Raw genomic sequence first — 26,894 nt, 5'->3', positions numbered from 1 at the left:
TAACCTTTCCAGGAGAGAAAAAAGTTAGCAAAACAGTAATTAGGTCACGAGGATCACTGGGGAAAAAGATCCAGAGAAAGACCAAAATTTAGGCGGATTCACGCAGTTAGCGCTTTAGAAAACCGATTCAGATCTCTTGTTATTGGAGACCTCACAAATTAGATCTGGAAAAAAATAACTAAAATAATTAATAGCATGATTGTAATGATGTACATTTAATTATTATTATTATTATTATTATTATCATCATCATCATTATCATTATTATTATTACCCCAAGACCTCATGGAGTCAAAGACTCATCTGGGAGGTCCTTTTATCACACACATCTCATCATACCATGTCTTAAACACACTCAAACTCCTTGCAGACACCACACTCTCAGGCAAGGCATTCCAATCATTCACAACTCTGCATGAAAAAAACTTGCCTCTCACTCCCCTACTCACATCCTCTTTATACAGTCTCCAGAGATGACCTCTGGTTCTCCCCTGATCTCCCACTATTCTCTGTAGAACTTCTCCACCACCATTGATCTTATAACAACACCTTACCAACTTGTAGGTCTCTATCATATCTCCCCTTTACCTCCTCTCCACCAGACTCTGCAAATTACATCTTCTCAATCTTTCCTCATACTCGATATTCCAGAGGTCAGAAACTACCTTAGTCAGTCGCCCTTGGACCCTTTCTACCATCTCCTCGTCCTTCTGAAAACCCGGTGACCAAATCTGGGCACAATAGTCCATGTGTGGCCTAATCAAAGCCTTATACAACGGAACAAGAATCTCCCTACTTCTACATGTCAGTGTCCTCTGCATCATTCCCAGAAGCCTTTGTGTTGTCTTCACAATTTTGGCGATGTCTTCCCGAAATTTTAGATCCTTATCCACTATCACCCCCAGATCTCTTATTTCCTCTACTTCCAACAATATATTCTCACCAAGCCTAAATTCTGCATCCCATCTTTGTTTTCCAAATTTTAAAACTTTACATTTTGCAACATTGAACCCACATCCCCATTTCTGTGCCCAGTCACTCAATTTATTCAAGTCTTCTTGCAAGGCCACAACATCTTCACTACTCTTTATGGTTCGTCCCAACTTTGCATCATCTGCAAACAACTGAATATCTCCATCCAAATCTGCGCCAATATCATTAATATACAAGTTAAACAGTAATGGCCCTAAAACAGACCCCTGAGGCACTCCACTAGTGACTTTCCTTTTCCTGGATATCGCACCCCCCATACACAACTTCTTCATACCTATCAGATAGCCAGTCTCCAATCCAATGCACTAATCTAATATCCAATCCCATCTGCTCTAGTTTGACTGTCAACTTATCATGAGGTACTCTATCAAAAGCCTTTGCAAAATCCAAGTATATTACTGTGTATCCTTCTCCTCTGTCCAAGGAAGCAGTCACTTTATTATAATAAGTAAGTAGATTACTAAAACATGACCTCCCTTTAGCAAATCCATGCTATCCATCAAAGATAATACCATTGTTGTCAACCCAACTCTGGATCCTAGTTCTCACAAGCTTCTCCAACAACTTAACCACAACACCTGACACACAGATAGGCCTATAGTTTGATGCTTGAGTTCGATCACCGCCTTTATGAAGTGGCACAATCTTGTCCTAATTCCACCCCTTAGGAACTTGACCAAGTGCAAGACTCATATTAAAAAAATATGTCAAGGCACGTGTCAACTCCATGGCACATTCCTTCAGAATACGCTGTGATATATTATCAAGTCCCACAGCCTTATTTACATCTAGTTTACTCAACTCCCCAAACACCTCTTGCTCACTTACAGTCAGTCTCTCCTCCCCATCATCAATTGCTCTCAATCTCTCCATGAAGTCACATTCACAAGATTGAAAGATCTTTATGAACTGCTCATTAAGTATCTCCACCACACATTCTGCAACAGCTGTCTTTATATCATTTTCTCCAATCAATGTTATCCTTCCATAATCATTCTTTCTTTTGCTGGCTACATATCGAAAGAAGTCCCTAGGATTCTTTTTGGCTTCATTAGCTAACTGCTGTTCATACCTCTCTTTAGCTACTCTCACTAACCAAGTTACCCTCCTTGCCTGGTCTTTGTATACCTCATGAAATTGGCTATTTCCATTTCTCTTATGCTGCCTCGACAATGCCCTTTTTCTCTGTATCGCATGCTTAATCTCTTTATTCATCCATCTCACACCTACTTTATTTAACCTTCTCACCCTTGGAATACATTTAGACATTGCATCTACTAGATAGTTTTTGAAAATTCCCCCCGAGCTGCATTGATCTCTTTTCCAGCTAACTCCTCATTCCACGGTACACCCGCAAGCTGTCTCCTGAGCTCTTCATAATCACCCCCACCCCTTGTAGTTCCACATATACTCTTTTCTCACAGGGGTCCTCACACTGCTGGCAACCACCCAGGTAATTACCTCATGGTCACTCTCACCAATTGGTGAGAGTGACCATGAGAATGACCAAATCCAAGGTCCTTAATCTTCGTGTGCCCTCTGTTACATACTGTCTGAGGTAGTTATCCCTTATAAACTCAAGAAACTCATTTTTGTTACTTCCAGTTGCTATTTCATCATTCCAGTCTATATTGCCATAATTAAAATCACCCATAATGATCACCCTTTTCTTATTTGCTTGGCTAATTTGAGTATACATTTCACTATCACCACCATCCACATTACCTGATCTATAACAACATCCCACCAAGTATTTGATTCCATTCACCTCTATCTCACACCATTCTGCCTCAAAACCACTGGCACTATATCCATCTTGCATCTCTACTTTGTATGGACATAACTCTTTCTCTATCATCAATAGCACTCCCCCTCCCTTTTTTATCCCTTCTATCCTCACAAAACACATCATACCCTTCCATCTCTATTCCTGTCAGGATGTAATCTTCTTCTAACCATGTCTCACTTATTCCGACAATCTTTGAGTGAACAGACGCAATCAGTGCAACCATTTCATCTGCCTTGTTTCTTATACTTCTAGCATTTGTATACAAACACAGCAGCTCATTTCTGGATCTACAGCTAGTTCCACTGATACCACTCCCTCGATGTGATCTCTCCATGCTCGACTGGGGCCATTTCCCTTTCTGCTTCTTCATTTTGGAATCCTTTTCAATTCCAACTATTTCCTCTTGATCCCTGGTCATCCCATTCCTTTCCTGCCTACACATGCTCTCACCTCCTCTTGGAGCATCCACCTTTCTCACGCTGTGTACCCCTGTCCACCCTGAGCCTCCCTGTTTCCCTGCTCCTCTTGCACACCCATTCTCTCATTTTCTATACTCATACCACTCACTTCCCCATTCATATTCACCTCTTCAATCTCTCCTGCTCTTCCACATCACTCCCCCTCTCGATCTGATTCATTCTCTTTATTCACTTCTCTACCTTCCAGCAGCAGTCTCTCCAAGTGATTCACACCATGACCACTCAAATGCAGTCCATCACTCCCATACAGCTCACTTCATCCCTCAAACTCATTCCACACATTAACAAACTGTACTCCCATCTGCTCACACATTTCAGCCAGCATATCATTCATAATCCTTGCTCTCTGCAGGGGGGGGTTGTTATAGGATTAATGGTGTAGAAGTTCTACAGAGAATAGTGGGAGAACAGGGGAGAACCAGAGGTCATCCCTGAAAACTGTATAAAGAGGATGTGAGTAGGGGAGTGAGAGGCAGATTTTTTTCGAGCAGAGTTGTGAATTATATAATAGGTTGCTTAAGGATCAAGGCCTTTAAAGAATGTAAAGAACCAACCGGGACTTCTAAACTAATGTCTTGTCCTTGCCTTCACATGGTGTGCCTCATTAATAAATATTCACTGGATACTGAATGAACAAGGATGAGCCGGCAATTTAGGACTTAGCTGACCAAATTGTATTCGGTATTGTCTTAAACCAGAAATAAACATAACGGTACAATATGATACAATTTCATGCTCACTGGGACATCAGTCAGTTAAACAGTCCCTCTCTCTCTCTCCCTGCTGTTTTGATTATAGAATCAAGCCAGACAGTGAAAAGTCAGTTAGTGGAACAAGCAGTCAGAAGAACTGAAGACAGGAACCATCAATATAAAAAGTATCAACAGAAAGGAAATCAAATTGACAGAAGAACTGCAGAAATACTCTGTGGACATAATCACTGTTACTGAGACAAAGAAGACAGGTGAAGTCTCCCTAAATAATAAATGTAGGATGTTATATTCAGGCATATAATCAGAGAAAGGAAGAATTTGTGATAGCATTGAAGATAAACTTCTTGATTGGCAGGCAATTTTGAGTAAAGTTATATGGCACATTTCAAAATGGGGAAAAAAAAGAAACTTATTTGTGCCTATGATCCCATAAAAGGTTTTACTAAGGAAAAAGTGGAAGCATTTTTGAATCATTAGAGAAAGCAGCTAACATAAAGAAAATGAAAAAGGCGGTCCTTGTTAGAGATTTAAACAATAGGTTACGAAATGAATCCCAAGCAAGAAATGCTCTGAAAAAATTTGGAGAAAAGGGCAAAGCTAATAATAATGGTAATGGTAAGTGTCTGCTGAATTTCTGTTCGGGACATGAATTAGTTATCACTAATGCTATATTTCAGCATAGCTGTTTGACATGAATTAGTCATCACTAATGCCATGTTTCAGCATAGCATAACATTTGTTTCAGCACAAACATCTACAAAAATTCAAATGGAGAAAAGACACAAGAAAAAAGAAAGTCTTTTTTGAATATGTTATTATTGATAGTGATCTTCACACTGGTTCAGAATACTGAACCAATGTGAAGAGTACAGAATACAGAAGTGATCATCACTTAATTTTAAAAAGTATAAAAATAAATATCATATCAAAAGGAAAAATTAAAGGCACCAAACTTTTAGAAGTGAACTGTAGACAACTGTAGAAATATTATTTGTGAAAAAATGGACGAATTTGACAACAATTGCCAAACCTTGGAGAGTAATGAGCAAACTCTGAAGATAACATTGACCAATTCAGCTAGAGAGGCATGTGATGAAGTTATTTGCATGAATAGAAAAAGCAGAAGATTGCTGGATTCCCAGCCACATTGAAATTAAGAGAAATGAGATTACAGATGTAGCTGTTAGATCAGCTTCTACTTTTTCAGTTTATAGATGTATGGAGTGAATTTAATAGAGGGAGGACTTGTATATGCCTGAGACTGTATTTGAATGGTTTTGGAGTTAGATTTGCACTTCAGGGAAACTAGATGTATTGGGAGGATGCAGTCAAGTGTGGATTCAGCTGCCGTGGAGACAAATGAGTGTGTTTACAGAAATAATTATGCAATGTTGAATGTAGCTTCACGTATTTCAAACCCGAATGAGTCGGTAATGACATTACGCAAGGGTAACTATAGATCCAAGGTAATGTTGAAATGCCCAAAACTCCTCTCCTTTATTTCTGATACTTCTGATATTTGTGTAGAACCATTGGACAGCTCGACTTTGCCAAAAATTATAGACATTTGGTGATACTTGATTGACAGAAAATTATATAACTACAGGGATAGAATGTAAAGGATATTGTATTTTCAGGGAAGATAGAGGGACTAGGACAGGAGGTGGTTGGTTGGTTGGGTTATGGTTTATGCAATGCAGTATTTACATATAAATAAAATTATAATCATATGTGTTATAAATTAATTCTTTGCAAAATGTTAAAAAAATCATGTTTTGTCTGAGTCTGATAATATCTTCCTGAGTGTAGATGACTCAGCTAGAAAGGTAAAAATTTCATTCTTCTCTCATGTGAAGTGTTGGCACTTCACCAGAATATGACAAATGGTAAGATGCATGTTGGATTTTTCACACATAAGTGGGTCATCAGCCCTCAGTAAATAAGAATGTGTGAGATGACTGTGACCTATGGAGCCTGGCAAGAACAACTTCCTCTCTTCTGTTTCTGCATTGACTAAACTGCTAATGCTTATTTTCAGATGTAATATCTTGTAAGACTGCAACTGGGCAGTGAGCATTGATCTTATAAACTGTCTGTAATATGTATGTAGTACTCTCAAACACTTGGAAAAAGTATGAGCTGATCTAACAGCTGCATATGCAGCTGTTATATGTAGCTGCAGATTTTTTGCAAGGAATGGAGATATACTAGCTTCAAGATGTGACCAGAAAGCAAAGATGCAATTCATGTAACATATCCAAAATGATAGCTGAAAGAGCATGGAAAAAACTAAAAAATTTACCACTGGAAACAACAGCTATTATGGTCAGTTTTGACACTTTCTTTATTTACAAATGTTTTGCTGTTCAAACCCAGCATATGACAAATCGTAAGATGCATGTTGCATTTTTCACACATAAGCGGGTCATCAGCCCTCATTAAATAAGAATGTGTGAGATGACTGTGAGCTATGAAGCCTGGCAAGAACAACATCCTCTCTTCTGTTTCTGCATTCACTAGACTGCTAATGCTTAACTTCAGACTTAATATCTTGTACTCTGTCAGTACTTCCTGTCATGATGACTGCAACTGGGCAGTGAGCTTTGATCTTATAAACTGTCTGTAGTCTGTATATGGTACTGTCAAACACTTGGAAAAAGTATGAGCTGATTTAACAGCTGCATCTACAGTCTCATTTCCCTTAATCTCAATGTGGCTGGGAATCCAGCACAACCAAACATCATAATTAAGGGTCTTCATTTTATACAACAACACTGTATAAGCTCCTCACACAGTACTGGATGTGAGTTATACACAGGAGAGGAGATAGCCTATAAAGACCTGAATGAGTCTTTATTACACATTTTTGGTAGCAGTTTTCTTTTATATGCACAAGTGCGAGCTTGAATGGCATGCAACTCTACTTTATAATAATGCAATCAAGTGGGATCTGGTTGGAGATAATAATGTCAGGAAACACAGCAGCACAGCCAATAGAAGTCTCAGTTCTTGAACCATCAGTATAGATGGGCAAGAAATCAGAGTGGACTTCTCTGTGTGCATTAAACAGCTACAGGTAGATAGACAGATGATGTGGTATGAGACTTATAGTTGACAAAGTGAGAGGTTGCAGGATGGAGTGCAAACCTTCCATGGATGGATGCTGTTTGTTTGGTGCATGCAATGTTGTCAACATTCATGCCAATAGCTTGCATAGTCTCTTTAACCTACATGCCAAAGGATGTATGGCAGTGTAATGTGTGTGATATTGAGCATCCTAATGCAGAAGAAAAGAGACTGGTTCACTTAGGATACTCTGGAAGAGACTATTTTTAGGGCATAATTAAGAGATAACTGTTTCTATCTAAGTGATAGAGCTAGTTCATTTGCTTCAACATAAAGACTTTGAGTGGGCGAGATGTGAAAGGTGGACAAAAGGTGGAGTATTGCTGATGATGGCTGAAGAACTTCAACCAACAAAAATGGAAGTTTAGGATAATTTTAGGTCTGAGAAGATGTTTCATTTGAGGCTATCTGGTGCAAGATAGATGCTAATAAGACAAAATATACTATTGGTTGCTGCTATAGACCGGGGGGGGGGGCAGGTAGATGTGGATGCCATGCATGCAGATTAGCACAATGAGTGCAGTCAAGCAATTATTATGGGGAGACTTCAACTATGGGAACATAGATATGAGGGGGCGATGAAGGCATGGCAAGATGCAAGTGGAATTATATAGTTGCTAAGAGATAATTACCTGAAACATCATGGCATGGAGGATAATGAAGATCCATAATAGCATCAGAAGATGCTATTATGGATCTTCAGACCTTCTTAAAGAGATCCATAATAGATCCTTATATCTTCTTAAAAAGATCCATAATAGCATCTTCTAATGCTATAGCATGAGAAGATCCATAAACATGGCAGACACTCTGACTCCAGTTGGGGAGAGATGCCATGCAATCTTGTTCTTGGAGATTGCTAAACATGTGTAATTCTCTGGTAAGAAAGGTTTATGTTTAACTATAAAGCTGGTAATCATGACTGACTTAGGATGCATCTTGGAACAGTACCATGGCTTGAGAAACTGCAAGGAAGTGGTCAGGGAATTCAGAGAAGCATTATCAGACTGCATACCTACACTCAGAAGAATAAATCAAGTGGTGGTTAAGTGAATGAGTAGAGATATAAATCAAGAGCTGCAATAAAAAAAAAAAAAGCAAACTGTGTGAAAGGAATATAAAGTAAAAGTGATCAGCATAGTCATGAACAGTACAAAATGCAGACAAAAAGAGTGGCTAGTATGGTAAGAAAGGGATAAATCAGATTATGAGATTATCTGTACCTAAAAGCTAAGTAGACCAGAGTAAATCCAAAAGAGTTGTTTCATTATGTAGTAAGCAAGTAAGTAACAGGAAGAATTGCTGTGGAAGGATGACTTTAATCAATACTGAAAGTGGGAAGGGTGACAGAACAGAAGCAAAAGAAATAGTTGAGTTGCTGAGGGATCACTTTGCAAATGTGTATCATCCAGATTGAGATTTTGTAGTTGCTGATGTGAAAAAGAATTAAGGTAGATAAACAACAAGTACTAAGCATATTGTAAAATATCAATCTGAATACAGTAATGATGCTAGATGGCACATTGGTCTTGTGTTCCATGCAAATATACAATCTAATTATTAAGACATGGAAAACTTGCAAAAGTTGGAGTAAATATGAATGGACATGAAGCTTGTGGCATGGAAGGGAGGGGTGGCTGACAGACAGATGCCAGAGAGTAGTACATGGAGAAGAGTGAAGACTCTAAGAGAATATAGGTAACCATTGAAGTACTTCAGAGTCTGTACTAGCACTACTACTCTTTAATTTGTATATTAATGATATAGGGGGAAAAATTTTTTTTTTTTGGGGGGGGTACATAGCCTCTTTATAAGGCTATGATTCAGCTGCACTTCTTTGCACAGATTTTGTCACCTGTATTTCATGGAGATTAGAGGTGGTTGAGAGGATTCAGAGATGAGTGACCATGCTGGTGACAGGTCTATGAAATTCTTTCTCTAAGGGATAGGTTGAAGGTGTGTGGTTGATATCCATACACTATCTCCACTGTGATTCAGCATCCAATATGGATCAGACTGTGAAACAGTGGTATTAACCTGATATCAGAATCATGGATATCAAACTTAGCTCTATGTTTTACACATATGACTGTACTCCTAAATTTCTCTTAAGTAATGATGTTAATGTGAAATTTATATCACCATGATATAAATTTCACATTAACATTGTAGAAAGAAGCAAAATCCCTTTCTGGATATCCTAATCACAAAGAATGCATGTAATGGAATGACAGCTGTAACAAATTTGGTATGACAATCAGCAATAAAAAGGCCAAAACTGTGAAAATAACCAGGAACATAGATAATAAATAAGTATCTAACCATCTCACTGGTCTATCAGAAAATCACATTAAGAACTTGGATTCTTATATCACAAATTGAGTCTATTTTATTCAAAAGTTGTCAAATGTTGATATATCACCATCAGATATTCTTGTTAGCTTGGATATAATTTCTCTTTTTACCAGCATTCTATATGAAGAGGTGTTAGACCTAATTAAAGATATTTTCTCACCAGATGTCACTAAACTGTTCAAACATTGCCTCCAGTCTGATTTCTTTCAGTGGAACAGGAGTTTTTATAGACAACAGTCTGGATTGGCAGTGGATGAGCTATTCATGGAAAACTTTGAGACATTTCCTATCCCAAACTACACCGAAACCTGCCATTTGGTGGAGGTATATAGATGATATTTTCATACTCTGGAAACATGACTTTTGCACCTTGCAGCAGTTTTTCCTTCATTCTATCATAATATATATTTCACATTAAAGTTGGAGAAAAAGGGTAAATTCCCTTTCTGAATAGTCTAATCACAAAGAAAAAAAGTAATAATGGTGTTTTTGTACAAATTTTCTGCAAGTCTACTCATAATTGCTATCTTCATGCTTTGGCTCTTCATCATCTTCTCATAAACTAACTCTATCATAAATAATAAAGATATCAAAAATTAATAAAGAAACCAAACTTATGGAGGAACTTTAAACCCTTTCCATTTGTTTGGTTCTTAATGGATATGTAAAAAAAAGCAGTCAACAAGATATTCATTTTGGATAATTCTCCTCTCTAAAACCAAAATATACAGGGATTCTATTTTCATCTGATATGTTGGTAATTTGTCCATCAAGATTGCTCTTGTTTCTCAAAGAACACAGCAGTCAAGAGTAGCTTTCAATACAATCCAAACCATTTTTGTTATCCTCCTCAGATCTCTGAAAGGCAGTATTGCCTTCTACAAGCACCTAGGTGTTTATATAATAACATGTTCCTGTGTCTTGCTTACATAGGCCAAACAAGCTGAAGTTCTGAATGAAAGAACATATCAGTGACATAGAGCACAAAAAGAAGAAAAAAAAAAAGTCCTGGCTAGCTCACTGTACTTCAGTTACAAATTCATGAAGCTGACTGGGATATATTCATATGCCCTATTTAGGTGAAAGCCTAGACAAATCAAAGAATCTATGGCAGTAATTCATTCATGTGGATTCCTTAACAGAAATTAAGGGTTCATTCTAAATGATCTGTATATCACTAATCAGCTTTCTTGACATATCAGACTTCTCCAACAATTACTGATAAACTCTACAGAGAACAGTTGACATGCCATGTATCTTGTAGCTGTATTTAATTTACATTGAATTATGCTATTCTAACAATTTATTTAGGTTTTTTTAACATCAGTTGCTTTCTTCATTTCTTTCATAAAAAGCCCTGATAAAGCTTTCAGATTATAGGTGTTTGTAAAACTAGTTGGTTTTGATTAACCTTTAATGTATTGTGCAATACCTAATAAAACGTTCATAATATAAGTTTTTATAGTCATAAAATACAATTAGTTAAAAAAAAACATGTTTGTAGAATCTAGTGATTAAGACTCATCTTTAAATACAGTATGATCCTGTCTATTATTAATCATACCTGAGGATTAACCATTATTAAGGTAATCCAAATAAAATAAAACCATTTCGTAAACAGATAATTTAAACCACATCACCAATAACACATTATCCTTACTAAAGTGGCATGGAGTTGGGGAGAAGTTGGTTTCCTGAATAAAATATCCAGCTTATATAATACTAGTCTGCTCATGGAATCTGCCAAAATGTGCTGTATTTTCTCAACCCTTTAAAATTTTACAAATAAAAATAAAAATGAATGTTGGGGTTTTATTTATTACAGAATAAAAGAGCAAAAATGTGCATAACAGTGTCTTAGATCCTTACTAAATAAATTATTTTATGACAAAAAGAAAAAATATTACTGCATTCTATTTTACTTAATTGCTTTTCTGAATTACTAAAATTCAGCTGGATTTGGGGGGATGGGAGAAAATTTTGTCACCTTTGTAATATCTAGTAATCAGCAACTTCATGATGAATGAAAAACATTATTTCCAGAAACCTACTTTATATCTCTTTTCACAACCTCTGTATAATATTTTGAAGATTTCATTCATTTTTATTATACGTGATATTTTACCTGAAAAATTAAATTGACCACATAATAAGAAAAAAAAATATGAAAGGGTCAAAAATACATTTTTACTCATTTGCTTTATAGCATGGGATTATCTGGGTGGTGTATATCCAACGGATGCATATGGGGCAACCTACATTCCGACAGTGCAGAAACCATCAGGTAAGTTCTGCACTTTATCAGTTTTCACGCACATTCACCCTGATATGTACACCAGCTACCCACTTTATTAGGACTTGCTTATTGATAGATTGTTCAATTTGACTCAATATATACAAATTTATATGAGAATGTTTTTGCATTAGGTGGAGAGCACTATCCATCACTCAGGTGTGAGACAAACAATGCAGTCAGTTTGATTGGAAAGATAATAATTTCACAATATTCCAAAGAGGCAATATAGCCTATGTTTGTATATATCTAGTATGCTTGCATAGCAAAGAGAATTATAATAATCTCCTACTCTAGGTTCATTACTAGCATTTCAAATATGGCAAACTGTAACAAATGCAGTCAAAAACTGGGTTAGAGAATGATCATATGAATACTCAAAGGTGCTATTGCCTAATCTTGAATTGAAAAGTTTACTTTCAGTTCAGGAATACTAAAACCCATCAGCTCACTGATTGCAAAAGAATAAACTATGGTAAAATAACCAGTTTGTAAGTTAAAATATCCTACATAAACTGAGAAATGCATTCCCAACTGGTAATGCAAATGTTGGAAGGGAATAAAGGTTTCAGGCATATTTTACTAATACTCTTTATCCTTTAATTATTCAATAAAAAATAAATACTCTTCGTGAACATAATTGCTAATCAAATACACCAAAACAAAGTTGTACTTGAATCTTAATGAGAGGGCTGATTCCAAGATGACATCTCTACCACTGACTTTGCTAGAGTTGCAAATTCATAGTATGATGAATACCATCAGTACTTCATGGTTGTTTAGATTTGCACTCCAATGAAGCATTTGTATGGTGAACTGAAAAGACATATTGGTCATAATACTCCCCTACCAGCATTGCTGCTGCTGCAAGATTTACAAATTTTAATGATAACTGAATATGGCAATATTCTTGGTAATACTGAAAAAAAGAAAAAAAAAAGAAAAAAAAAAAGGCTAATGCCTTTTATTCCCTTATAGGGGGTATGTGAGGCTATTTTACTTTTCACCATCTTGGAAACTTTGAACTTTGTCATACCAGAGATGTAATTTGCATCAAAGGTAGTATAAACATTGTTAGCACTAAGTCCTAGTAAAGTGGCCAGGCTATGTATATATAAATGTGAGCATTTGTTCAGCTGTAAAATTTGTTTTACATAATAAAAATAAAATGTACAGAATAGACTGAAGATCTTTTAGTCAATTTTGTACTACAAAAATTCTTGTTGTTTTTTTTTTAACTCACTATTTCATCACACACTACAATCTAGTAATTTCTGTTTTCTAAAATGAGGAATGAGGTCACTTGTATAGGAAACTGCATAGGTAACATTTTAAAAGTTGCTAAGTTTTGTGTGAAGCCATGTATACTACTGTTGATTTTCTTTATACTTAGAATTTGAGGACTAAAGAACACTTCAGTCCTCAGATTCTAAATATAATATAATAATATAATAAAAGTTTGTAGGAGATTTGAGCTCACTGTTTCACTGAACAGGAAATGTCAGTATTTGATTTATTTCAGTAGTAGCTCACAAAATATCATATTATGATCAGTGAAATACAGTGGTTGGTACTTATTTGAGCTTGTTTACAGCTCAGTAAGATGCAACTTTCTTAACTGTGGCCTGTTATTGAAAGTGTTTTCACTTGGTTATACTATAAATTAAAGATACCAAGAAATTATGTCCACTTTTTTTATACTTTTTTATTATAATTATTTTTTTTTTATGTTGGGCCCATACACAGGAGGTTGGTTGGATACTTGATTGTTATGGACGATTTTAACTACAGTACTATAAATTGGGGAGAGAAAGATGCATATAGCAATAAGGGAATGGAATTTCTAGAATTCTTGAGGGACAAATATCTTAGGCAACATGTAATAGAGGGAACAAGAGGTTCAAGAGTTTTGGATTTGGTCATAACATCAGAAGAGCTGATAATAAGTGAGATGACATCTCTCCCACCAGTTGGAGAGAGTGACTATGTGGTTTTGACTTGGAAGATGAATAGACATGCAGGAGTATCAAAGCGATGGGAATATATGTGGAATTATAGGGCAGGTGATTACAATAGTCTTAGACGTCAACTTGGGTAAGTTTCATGGAGGGAGGAATTGGAAGGCCGGGATATTTGTTAGCAGCAATAGTAAGCTGTATTCCACAAGTGAAGAAGAGGATACAATTTGGTGTAAAGTGGATGACAAACAATATTAAACAGGAGCTACATGTAAAAAAGAGGCTATGGAAGAGATATAAGGAGACAGATGAAGAGCAGATGCATGAAGAATATAAGACACAGGCCAGGAGAGTGACTAGTATGGTAAGGAAGGCGAAACTGGAATATGTGAAGAGATTGGCCCTAAGATCCAAAGAAAATCCTGGAATTTTTAGCTATGTGGCCAGTAGGAGGAGAAATGATTGTGGAAGACATTGTGGGATAAAAATGGAAATAGAGTAACTGATTCAGAGGACATAGTGGAATTGTTCAATGAACACTTTATTGGTATATTTACTCCTGGAGGAGTAAATTTTAATACTAAAGGGATAAGGCAGGTTCGAGGTGCAGGAGGAGAACGCGTTTCAAATACTGAGTACTCTGAATGTCAGTAAAGCTATGGGAGGTGCAGGAGGAGAACGCGTTTCAAATACTGAGTACTCTGAATGTCAGTCAAGCTATGGGACTAGATAGTATTTCACCATTTTGAGAATTTTGAGAGAATGTGCTAAAGAACTGACAGCTCCTTTGACCTGGCTTTTCAATGAAAGTCTGGCTACAGGAAAGGTGCCCAGGGACTGGAAAGAAAGTAAGATAGTGCCATTGCATAAGGGCAGTAGCAAACTGTAATAGAGGGAATAACTACTGATGACACACAAACTGGCCTATCATTAGACACTTAAGATCTTGGTGAAATTAGTTAGTGACCTATACAACATTGAGGAGATGAGGGTAATGTTATCTGTGAGAGTCAACATGGATTTGTGAGGGGGCACTCTTGTTTTAGTAATATGTTAGCCTTTTATAATAAAGTTACAAGATCAGTAGATGAGGGAAAGGCATATACTGCTATTTTCCTAGACTTAGCAAAGGCATTTGACAGGTTGCCACATGATAAGCTGATATTTAAGTTGCAGTACATGGGTCTGGATGTCAGATTGGTCAATGGGATTCAGGAATGGCTGTCCGATAGGTATCAGAGATTGTGTATGGTGGGGTAGTTTCAAGGAGGTAGAGGGTTACAAGTGGGATCCCACAGGGCTCAGTACTGGGACCTATATTGTTTAACCTTTATATCAATGACATTGTCAGTGGAATGCAGGGGGACATTCGGTTGTTTGCGGATGATGTGAAACTGGGAAGGGTTATTAGTAATAGTGCAGATGTGGTAGTCATGCAAGAGGATTTGAATAAGCTAGACAGATGGGCAAATGAATGGGACATATTGTAAAGGTGGTGAATGTAACACAAAGGATTGCTGCAATAATGAGAAGGATGCTGACCTGCAGAGATAAAACAGTTATCATTCCATTGTATAAGACCCTGATCAGACCACACTTAGACTATTGTTCTCAGATTTGGTCCCCAGGATTTGAAGGGGATAAATTAACTGTGGAAAAGATACAGAAGCAGATAACAAAGACAGTTTCAGGACTGTATGATGTTAGTTATGAGGATTGGCTGAGGGAATGTGGACTGCAGAGTTTGGTGGATAGAAGAAGGAGAGGTGATATGATTGAGACTTTTAAACTGTTGAGAGGTGGTTACAGGGTTGACACTGGGGAGAGTTCTTTCGCTTGGTTGAACAGCGGGAAGGAGTGATGAGAAGGGGCCATCCCTGGAAGTTATGGAAGGAAACTGTGAGCAAGAGGGTGAGGAGTGGTTTCTTTGCATGGAGTGTGGTTGAAAAATGGAATGCATTGCCTGATAGAGTGGTGAGAGCGAGAATGGTTAATGAGTTTAAGGAGTGGTATGATAGACTTTGTGTTTCCTGGAGGGACCCCCCATGTTGAGTTGATAGACTAGTGTTTCCTAAGAAGGACCTGCTGCGAGAGTCTTTTGACTCCTTGGAGGCCTAAATAATAATAATAATAATAATAATGGTTTAATCTTTTATCCAGGTGTAAGCAAACAGGTTTGCACCTGAACCATTTTCAGGACTGGGGGGCAACTTGTGGTAAAGGTGTATGACTTCACATCACTTGCGTTAGTATCTCATAATGCAAAGCACATATCTTTACAGGTATGTATAATGCTATGCATTATGGGAAGGATCACTACCCAGACCGGTTTTGACCTTTATTGAGGTCTCATCAGTGGAAGCCAGACCCAGAGGCGATACCAAGTTTAAAGTAATGCAGAAGTCATATTTTTACATACAAGTTGCCAAAATGTCACACTATATTATTAAAATACTCTAGATTAGAGATAGTTGTTGAAAGTTAATTAATCATTATTAAACCAAGTGTTTCCACTTGGTTATGCTATAAATTAAAGATACCAAGAAATTACATACTTGGTTTAATCCTTTATCTGGGTAATGACCTTTCCCAGAATGCATAGCATTATACATGCCTGTAAGGATATGTGCTTTGCATTATGGGATACTAAGGTAAGTGATGTGAAGTCATACACCTTTACCACGAGTTGCCCCAGTCCAGAAAATAGTTCAGGTGCAAACTTTTTTGCTTACACTTGGATAAAGGATTAAACCAAGTATATAATTTCTTGGTATCTTTAATTTATTGTGGCCTGTTATATTTAGTATAATTTGTAGTGTATTGTTTCTGGAAGCTGAATAGCTTCATTCGTCCCTCTTTTTTCACTTTAAAATCATTTGAATTCATGCAAAAAAATTAACTTCTGTGCTATGATGGAATAAACATACTTTTTGATGGCTAGCTAAGAGAAGCTTGTTGAGTAGAAGCATTCAGTTGTAACTGTTGAGTTAATCATATTCATGTCATTTTTAGTAGTTTCTTGATTTTTTGAGTGTGTGGCTGAGATTGTTGGTGTAATGTTTAGAAGAAAAAAATAGTTTATGTATATGGTATTGTTGTATTATTTAATATGGTACCAATGAATAGCATGGATGCCATATCAAACAATACAACACTGCAGTGGCAGCTGAATTTAATATGAGAGATTTTGTTCACTCTAGTGTTTGTGAAATGTATTCTTTATGAAAGGTGAAAGATTTATAGATGTAAGATTTAATTAATATTATATTTATTAATATTACTAAAATTAATATTAGCATAGATTAATTAATATAGGTGAAAGTTTTAAGATGTATAAGGCCTCGATCAGGCCTCATATGGATTATTGTGCACAGATTTGGTAGCCAGGTTTTCATGGCAGCAAGGATATGTTGGAAGGGATCCAGAGAAGATTTATAAAGATGTCAGTCATCTTTGGAATGTGGAGTACAAGGACAGATTAAGAGAATGTAAGTTGCAAAGCCTTGTGAATAGGAGGAAGAGGTGTGATGGGATATGATTGAGACATATAAACTAGTCAGGGTTATCAGGTTGACATGGAAGAGATTTTTCATAGAATGGGAGAGGAGGGGGGGGTAAAACAAGAGGCATCACTGGAAACTGTATGAGGAGGGTGTGAGCAGAGGAGTGAGAAGATTCTTTGCATGGAGAGTGGTTAGTGAGTGGAATGTATTGACTGAGTTTTTTGTGAATGTAGACACATTGAATCAGTTTAAGGCATTGTAGGATGAGCATTGTGTGCAATAGTTTGTAACTCTCATGATGAGTCTCTTACTTCATGGAGGTCAGATGGGGTAATAATAATAATAATAATTTATGGAAGGGAGGTGAGACTAGTGAGTAGGTGTTTCAGAAGTGTTTTGAAAGGGAGTACCAGAAGTTTGGGAAGAGTAAGAAGCATAACAGTAGAGTGATGAATGACAAAGGGGGGGGGATGTGAACATTGGTAAGATTATAGGGTGAAAGTGCAGTGATGGAAGCAAGTGAGGGTGTTACAATATATGAATGATAGCATGAAAGGAACAGCAGAAAATTTGGAGGACAACAAGATGGTAATGAAAGAATGAAAGGAACAGCAGAAATTGGGAGGAAAACACAATGGTAATGAAAGAATGAAAGCACACTTACTTGTAGTTTTTCATAGGGCAAAATATGAGCTCAAATTATGAGAAATATCAGGAAAGTGTGACAAAAAAACCAAAAGAGAGATGTGCAAGGTAAGAGAATTCAAACATTCTTCTATAATAAGAAGAATGTTTGATGAGAAAGTTATGAAATTGTATTTTCCAGATCTGAAGAAAAGGCTGCAGAAAGGTAAAAGTGAAAGAGATAGTTGTTTTTATAGGTATGAATGATCAGGTGACATGAATTATGAAAGAAGATATGAAAAATTAGCTGGAAAAAGCAAAAAAGAAAAGTGAGAGAATAATGGTTGTGTCTGCTACCATAGTATGATTGAGGTGGCGGGGGCCAGCCTGATTAGTTGAGTGGTTAACATCTCTGTTCTCCATTCAATAGGAATGTAGGTTGAAATCCCAAGTTGAGTAGGCATGAATATTTGTGAATATCTTTAGGTTGGAGTTGAATTTTATTATCCATTGTGAGATCTGTCTTGCTTATTGGAGGCCTGCAGTGGCTTGAAAACATTATATTTTTGTCTCCATAGCAGAGTTTCTGGATCATGTAAAAATAATAAAACATAAAAAAGAACAAAAATCCTTAGCCTACCCATGATACTAATGTACAATACAATCACAACCTTTCATTGGTAATAGTCACACATAACAGAAAAGTTTTGATGAGAGGCTGTGATTTGCAAACGAGTCCAGTACATAAGCTCTGCAGGATGAATAGCATGCAGTTTGTGGATATGTAGAGGGAATTTGATGGATGGAAGTTATGTATCTTTAATACGTGCTGAAGAGTGCAGAGCCAGAACACTAAAACCTAAAAGCTCTAGTAATACTAGTTCTGCACTCCTCGACATTTTGGGGTTGGGGAATGGAAATAGGCAGGTGAGAGAAATTGTATCCCTTGAGGCAAGTGAGTGGGAAAATGATCAGAAATGCTTTTTTGGTCTGAAAATTAAATAAGATAGTCAGTGCAAGATGTATCACAGGCTGCATGCTCACAGATACTGCAGTTTATTATGTTTATGCCAGGAATAAGGGAGAATAGTTTTGGACATTGGTTAACTCAACTTGAGGGCCATACTTACACTTTTCCTTAGGCAGACAGGGTCCAAGGCACTAGAGTGCTCTGGGACTCCTCCCCTCATTGTTTGGGCCCTTAAGTTAGTCCTAATTTTTGCTTCCCCCCCCCCAGCTAGAGCCTTGTGCACCTGTGAATAAGTATGGCCCAACTCAATTTGGTCAAGAGTTACAGGCATTGGTAGGAGATATTTGGCAGAGGATGATATGGAGATAGAATGTAAGGGGAGAGAGAGAGAGAGAGAGAGAGAGATAGTATTTTCAGAGAGGATACAGGGAATAGGACTAGGGAGCGGTTTTGCTAATGATAGCAGAAGAACTGAAGCCAAAAAAGGGGAGTTCGGCAGGAGGAAAAAAAAAAAAGATGTAGAAAGCAGTGCTTTTAGTAATCCAAATAAAAGTTGCTTCTACATGCCAAGGGATGTAAGGAAGCAGGCATCAGCAAATTAGGTGAAAGCAAGTAATTATGATGGGAGGGAAGGCTTCAACTAAGGGGACATAATAGACTAGAAAGAAGAATGGTCACATGGAGGGAAGGAAATGGAATTGATACAACTACTAAAGTAATTATTTGAGACAGCATATGACAGAAGGGAGACCAAGGGTTTTGAGAGTGCTGGATCTGGTGATAGCATATGAGAATTTATCAATAACCAATATAGCCATATTGATTTGATTCTGATCATGCAATTTTGACATAGGAGTCATCAAACATGGAATTTTTAGGTCTCTGTTTGTCTAATTGTTCCTTTCATTATTCCTATTCGCAATTTACGGAACAACAAAGACATTATAATAACCAAAGCGAATAAAGGAAATTCAACAGTCATTCTCAACTCGAAAGATTACTTTAATAAGATTAACTGGTTACTAGCAGACAGTTCCACTTACCAAGTCTTAGATAAAAATCCCATCATGAGTAATCATCTGGAGACTAACGCTCTTATCTGCAATATGACCGGTTGGTCGGATGAACTAAAAAAACAACTTAAATCCTTACATCCTATTACTCCACGCCTTTATGGGGCACCCAATATTCACAAAGAAAATGTACCTGTTCATCCAATAGTTGATGGATCCTCACCTACGTCCTCACTAGCAAAGCATCTGGCAAATTTAATGGAATTTTTAGTTAAGAAAGCATATGTGTGGAACTACAAAAGCTAGTGATTATGACATGCCATGGAATAAGAATCTGGAAAAGCTGTTAGCATTATATGGGAGATGGTCAAGAGATGTTTGAGAAAAGCAGTATCAGATGACTATATACCCAATATACCCAGGGTTAGGTAGGAGTTAGCTAAAAAAAAGAAAAAGAAAAAATCTTACATTGGGTCATAAAAAAATGATCAGCAAGCTTTTGAGCAGTACAAAGCACAAGTGAGAAGGGTAACCAGTAAGGAAAGCTGAATCAGATCATGAGAGGAAATTATCTGAGCATGGCAAATGAAATCCTAAAAGTAAAAAAGAAGAATGACTATGAAAGGATAACTTTAATAAGTGCTGATGGTAGAGAGGTAACAGAAGCAGACAAAATAGTTGAGTTACTAAGTGGATCTTTGCATGGGTATACCTCCACCCAGGTGGCATCTTTTGTGATATTTTTGTTTTAGTTCACATACATAGCTGGTTTCACTTCATGAATCTTGAATGCCATGATGTTGATCCAGTAAAGTTGGCAGTCCTTCTGTTAGTGGCTATCATTTTCGCTTGATGAATAATCATTTTTGTAGACACTTAAAGTCCCGCTTTTCTGTGGTCTAATATCCAAGTATTCAGTTCTGCCTCAAGTTCTGGCCATTTTGCAGTTCCACTTCATAGGTTATGTTTACTGTGAGTTGCTTATTTTGCAAAATGCCTCTCTGCAGCCCTGTTTCCATGTTCTTTAGCAAACGCAAGCACACGTACCTTGTATGCAATATTGTAGTAATGCCTACGTTTTTCAGCCATAATTTGCCAAGAAATTTAGAGAAAACGTAACAGCAGAAATTTATCACTGTTCACAACAACCACGACAACAACTGGAAAGTTTAAACGAACAGCAACACGGCTGTGATCGTCGATGACAGTGCATGAGCATCCACTGAATTCTATGTAACTGGAATGTACTAACACACCACAAGGAAGCAAGAAATAAATTGTATAACTCGGAACAGAGAAAATTTGGAAATGAAAGTAATAAAAAACTGAGTATCGGCATATAAGATGCACCCTGTTTTTCAGACCTATTATTATTATTACCACCCCAAGACCTCGTGGAGTCAAAGACTTATCTGGGAGGTCCTTTTATCACACACAGCTCATCATACCATGTTTTAAACACATTCAAACTCTTTGCAGACACCACATTCTCAGGCAAGGCATTCCAATCATTCACAACTCTGCACGAAAAAAATCTCTCTCTCACTCGCCTACTCACACCCTCTTTATACAGTTTCCAGGGATGACCTCTGGTTCTCCCCTGATCTCCCACTATTCTCAGTAAAACTTCTCCAGCATTGATCCTATAACATCCCCTTACCAACTTCTAGGTCTCTATTATATCTCCCCTCCTCCTCCTGTCCACCAGACATTGCAAATTACATCTTCTCAATCTTTCCTCATACTCGGCATTCCAGAGGTCAGAAACTACCTTAGTCAGTCTCCTTTGGACCCTTTCCAACATCTCTTCATCCTTCTGAAAACCCGGTGACCAAATCTGGGCACAATAGTCCATGTGTGGTCTAATCAAAGCCTTATACAACGCAAGAATCTCCCTACTTCTACATGTCAGTGTCCTCTGCATCATTCCCAGAAGACTTTGTGTTGTCTTCACAATTTCGGTGATGTGTCCCCTAATTTTTAGATCTTTATCCACTATCACCTCCAGATCTCTTATTTCCTCTACCTCCAACAATATATTCTCACCAAGCATAAATTCTGCATCCCATCTTTGTTTTCCAAATTTTAAAACCTTACATTTTGCAACATTGAACTCACATCCCCATTTCCGTGCCCAATCACTCAATCTATTCAAGTCTTCCTGTAAGGCCACAACATCTTCACTACACTTCACGGTTCGTCCCAACTTTGCATCATCTGCAAACAACTGAATATCTCCATCCAAATCTTCACCTATATCATTAATATACAAGTTAAACAGCAATGGACCTAAAACAGACCCCTGAGGCACTCCACTAGTGACTTTCCTTTTCCTGGATATTGCTCCCCCATACATAACTTGTTGATACTATCAGATAGCCAGTCTCCAATCCAATGCACCAATCTAATATCCAACCCCATCTGCTCTAGTTTGACTGTCAGCCTATCATGAGGTACTCTATCAAAAGCCTTTGCGAAATCCAAGTATATTACTGTGTATTCTTTTCCTCTGTTCCAAGGAAGCAGTCACTTTATTGTTATAAGTTAGTAGATTACTAAAACTTGACCTCCCTTTAGGAAATCCATGCTGTTCATCAAAGATAATACCATTGTTATCAACCCAACTCTGGATCCTAGTTCTCACAAGCTTCTCCAACAACTTAAACACAACACATGACACACAGATAGGCCTATAGTTTGATGCTTGAGTTCGATCACGCCCTTTATGAAGTGACATAATCTTGCCCTCCTTCCACTCCTTAGGAACTTGACCAAGTGCAAGACTCATATTAAAAAAATATGTCAAGGCAGATGTCAACTCCCTGGCACATTTTTTCAGAATATATGGTGATATATTATCAAGTCCTACAGCCTTATTAACATCTAGTTTACTCAACTCCCCATACACCTCTTGCTCACTTACACTCAGTCTCTCCTCCCCATCATCAACTGCTCTCAATCCCTCCATGAAGTCACATTCACAAGATTGAAAGATCTTTATGAACTGCTCATTAAGTATCTCCACCACACATTCTGCATCAGCTGTCTTTATACCATTTTCTCCAATCAATGTCATCCTTCCATAATTATTCTTTCTTTTGCTGGCTACATATCGAAAGAACTCCCTAGGATTCTTTTTGGCTTCATTAGCTAACTGCTGTTCATACCTCTCTTTAGCTACTCTCACCAACTAAGTTACGCTCCTTGCCTGGTCTTGGTATACCTCATGAAATTGGCTATTTCCACTTTTCTTATGCTGCCTCCACAATGCCCTTTTTCTCTGTATCGCATGCTGAATCTCTTTAATCATTCATCTCGTACCCACCTTATTTAACCTTCTCACCCTTGGAATATATTTAGACATTGCATCTACTAAACAGTTTTTGAAATTCCCCCAAGCTGCATTGATCTCTTCTCCAGCTAACTCCTCATTCCACGCTATACCCGCAAGCTGTCTCCTGAGCTCTTCATAATCACCCCCCCCCCTTGTAGTTCCACATATACCCTTTTTTCACAGAGGTCCTCGCACTGCTGGCAACCACCGAGGTAATCGCTTCATGGTCACTCTCACCAACTGGTGGATGATTTGACACCTCGTTTACAATTACATCCTCTGATGTGATGACCAATTCCCAGACCCTCAATCCTCGTGTGCCCTCTGCTACATAACTGTCTGAGGTAGTTATCCCTCAAAAACTCAAGAAACTCATTTTCTTTACTTCCAGTTGCTATCTCATCATTCCCTGTATATTGCCATAATTAAAATCACACATAACGATCACCCTTTTCTTATTGACTTGGCTGATTTGATTGTACATTTCGTTATCACCGCCATCCACATTACCTGGTCTATAACAACATCCCACCAAGTATTTGATTCCATTCACCTCTATCTCACACCATACTGTCTCACACCATACTGCCTCAAAACCACTTGCCCTATTTCTCTCTTCCATCTCTACCTTGTATGGACATAACTCTTTCTCTATCATCAATAGCACTCCCCCTCCCTTTTTACCCCCTCTGTCCTCACGAAACACATCATACCCTTCCATCTCTATTCCTGTCAGGATGTCATCCTCTTCCAACCATGTCTCACTTATTCCGACAATCTTTGGGTGAACAGACGCAATTAGTGGAATCATTTCGTCTGCATTGTTTCTTATACTTCTAGCATTTGTATACAAACACAACAGCTCATTTCTGGATCTACAGCTAGTTCCACTGATACTATCACTCACTCGATATGATCTCTCCATGCTCGACTGTGGCCATTTCCCTTTCTGCTTCTTCATTTTAAAACCCTTTTCAATTCCAACTGTTTCCTCTTGATCCCTGGTCATCCCATTCCTTTCCTGGCTACACATGCTCACCTCCTCTTGGAGCATCCACCTTTCTCTAGCTGTGTACCCCTGTCCACCCCGAGCCTTCCTGTTTCTCTGCTCCTCTTGCACACCCATTCTCTCATTTTCTATACTCAAAGCACTCACTTCCCCATTTATATTCACCTCTTCAATCTCTCCTGCTCTTCCACATCACTTCCCAATCGATATGATTACTTCTCTCTATTCACTTCTCTACCTTCCAGCAGCAGTCTCTCCAAGCGACTCACACCATAACCACTCAAATGCGGTCCATCGCTCCCATATAGCTCACTTCGTCCCTCAAACTCATTCCACACATTAACAAACTGTACTCCCGTCTCCTCACATATTTCAGCCAGCATATCATTCATAATCCTTGCTCTCCACCTCATTTCACCACAGTCATACCTAGGCAACACGCTAACTACCCTTCCTCTCACACCATTCTCTTTTATCCTTCTAAGCAGCCTCCTGATATCCATTCTGACACACTCTTTGTCCTCTCTCAAATCATTCATACCTATTAATACTATTAACTCTTTTGCTCGCTCCTGCCTCATATCCAATGCCTCAATCACTCTACTCAGTTTAGCACCTGGAAAACATACCTTGTACATTCTATTCTGAAGCACACCTTTAATAATGGAGTCGCCATACAACGCCACTCGCTCATCTTTCGTTAACTCTTTCATTCCATCATTATTTATTTTAATAGTTTTTACCTGAATTTTCTTAATTTCATTCTGCATCCATTTCATTTCTTGCCTCATCCAATCCAATTCAACTTCTGAATCTCACGACACATTCTCTCTATCATTCAATCTTTCTAACTCTCAACCCCCCTCTTCTCACTTTCACTCTCATTCATTCTTCTTTGTTTCCGTACTTTCGGTCCAACATGCATCCAACTTTCGCTATCATTCTTCCCATTTTCACACTCATTCATCTTTCTTTGTTTCTGTTCTTTCAGTCCAACATGCATCGAACTTTCGCTGTCATTCATTCTTTTTTTGCTATCATCCATACTTTCGATTTTTTTCACTTTTGATTTCTGGATCACGCCATTTCTAGTTTCATTTGCTCTCTCAATTTCGTGTCCTTCCACCACTCTCACCTCACTTTCATCCCTTTTAACATCCGTTACAGGTTTCAAATTGCTCTTTTTCTTTTTTACTGATTTTTTAATATTTTTTCACCACTCTTACTCACCATCCTTCTCTTTCAAATGTGCACTCATTTTCCCCACAACAATCTCGCTACTAACCCTTTCTGTCATCAATTTCATATTTGCATTCATCAATTCCTCGTTCACTTCACACTTCGCACATGCCCACCCTCCATCCTCATCAAGTATCCACAAATCATTTATGTAATCGAAAGAATACATATAACAGACCTCACACTTAACGAAACGACTGAAATCTAAATCAAAGTCATGGAATGACAGTGCCGCCACCATTTTTTGCAGGTTACTAAGTCTAATAATAACGATTTTGTAATTAAGTTTTGGCAAAAAAAATCCCCCACACTAATAAAACTGGTAGTGCACAACATTTACAGCCTCTCTTATTGAAAAAATTACACATATATATTTAATTATTCCTAGAAAACTTATCCCAATCAGGAGCTCTTCTTATACATGTCACTGTGCTTAGGAGAGTACCACTATTTTCAAAGGAAAAAAGTGCATCTTATATGCTGGCAAATACGATATATAAAAATTATTACCATGTAATGTAAGGATGCTAATATTTCCATCAGTTTACTTTCCAAGAAATAATTTACTAATATAAGGGCAGTGGATTCTGTTTAATTGGCTGTTTTCTTCTTCATAATAATGATAACAATTTTGATTGTTATCACCATTATTATGAAGCTTATACATTAGTTGATGCTGATGCTGCTTATGCATTAATTGATACTGTTGCTACTTATCCACCATGGACTCTATGATTTATAGTGGAAGACCCTCCTACCATTACTAGGTTTGTCATTCTTTCCTTTTTTTCTTTTAATTCCTTCAATAGTAATTTACTTATGATGTTATCTTAACAGTGCTGAAGAAGGTGATTTTCAAGCCCTTATCAGAAGACCCAGGGAATGTGTAGTGAGAGTGAGCTGTATAATATGCCTATTAGTTGTATGGGTTCTCACCACTATGTCTGTTTGGTGAAAAGAAAAGCCCTGCCACCTCCTTTGCAACCGACTAATTATTAACCGTCAATTAAAAGTCCTTATAAAAATTTCAAGTTCCTTGCATCCTACATGAGGCTAGAATTCAACTCTTTGCAGTTGAAGGTCAAATATCATATCACCTTCATAACCACTCTACAAAGGTATTTTTAAAGTTGTGAGCAACTTAATAAAAAAAAAAAGCATAGTTTTACTTTTTTGTAGCTAGTGTGAGTAAGTGGAATTAGTTGCGAAAGTGGAGAAATTAAAGGAGAAATTTGCTCTTTTAATAAACATATTTTGCTAATACAGTTATTCTATTCTAATACTGGTTTGTAAAATACTTTGTTTACAGGTCCAAAACCATGGCCACCACTTAATGTTACAGTCCAAAAGATTCTTTATGGAACACTGATTGCTTGGTAGCCACCACTTAATCAAACAGAATTAAATAACTGTATAAATATATAACTTATATAAATATATGTAATTATTATAATAATTTGAATAAACATTATTTTACGTTAAATTTAAATAAATAT

The 26,894-nt window shown here is 37.4% G+C and overlaps 1 protein-coding gene across 1 annotated transcript in view; it reads left to right on the top strand.

Annotated features, from left to right (window-relative positions):
* Positions 1-26,894, top strand: part of LOC150109299 (protein turtle-like) — a 486,901-nt gene that overhangs the window by 386,337 nt on the left and 73,670 nt on the right. Inside the window, exons 11-12 of the mRNA XM_090402074.1 lie at positions 11,662-11,739; positions 26,708-26,774. Of these exons, the coding sequence (XP_090258200.1) occupies positions 11,662-11,739; positions 26,708-26,774 (145 nt within the window). The remainder of the gene's footprint in view (positions 1-11,661; positions 11,740-26,707; positions 26,775-26,894) is intronic.

Source organism: Typopeltis vanoorti, chromosome 2, assembly GCF_054136105.1.
Source record: "Typopeltis vanoorti isolate ZY-2024b chromosome 2, IOZ_Tvanoo_1.0, whole genome shotgun sequence".
NCBI classification, from domain to species: domain Eukaryota; kingdom Metazoa; phylum Arthropoda; class Arachnida; order Uropygi; family Thelyphonidae; genus Typopeltis; species Typopeltis vanoorti.
The sequence above is the reverse complement of the archived record's forward strand: the minus strand, read 5'-3'. Positions and strand labels throughout refer to the sequence as shown.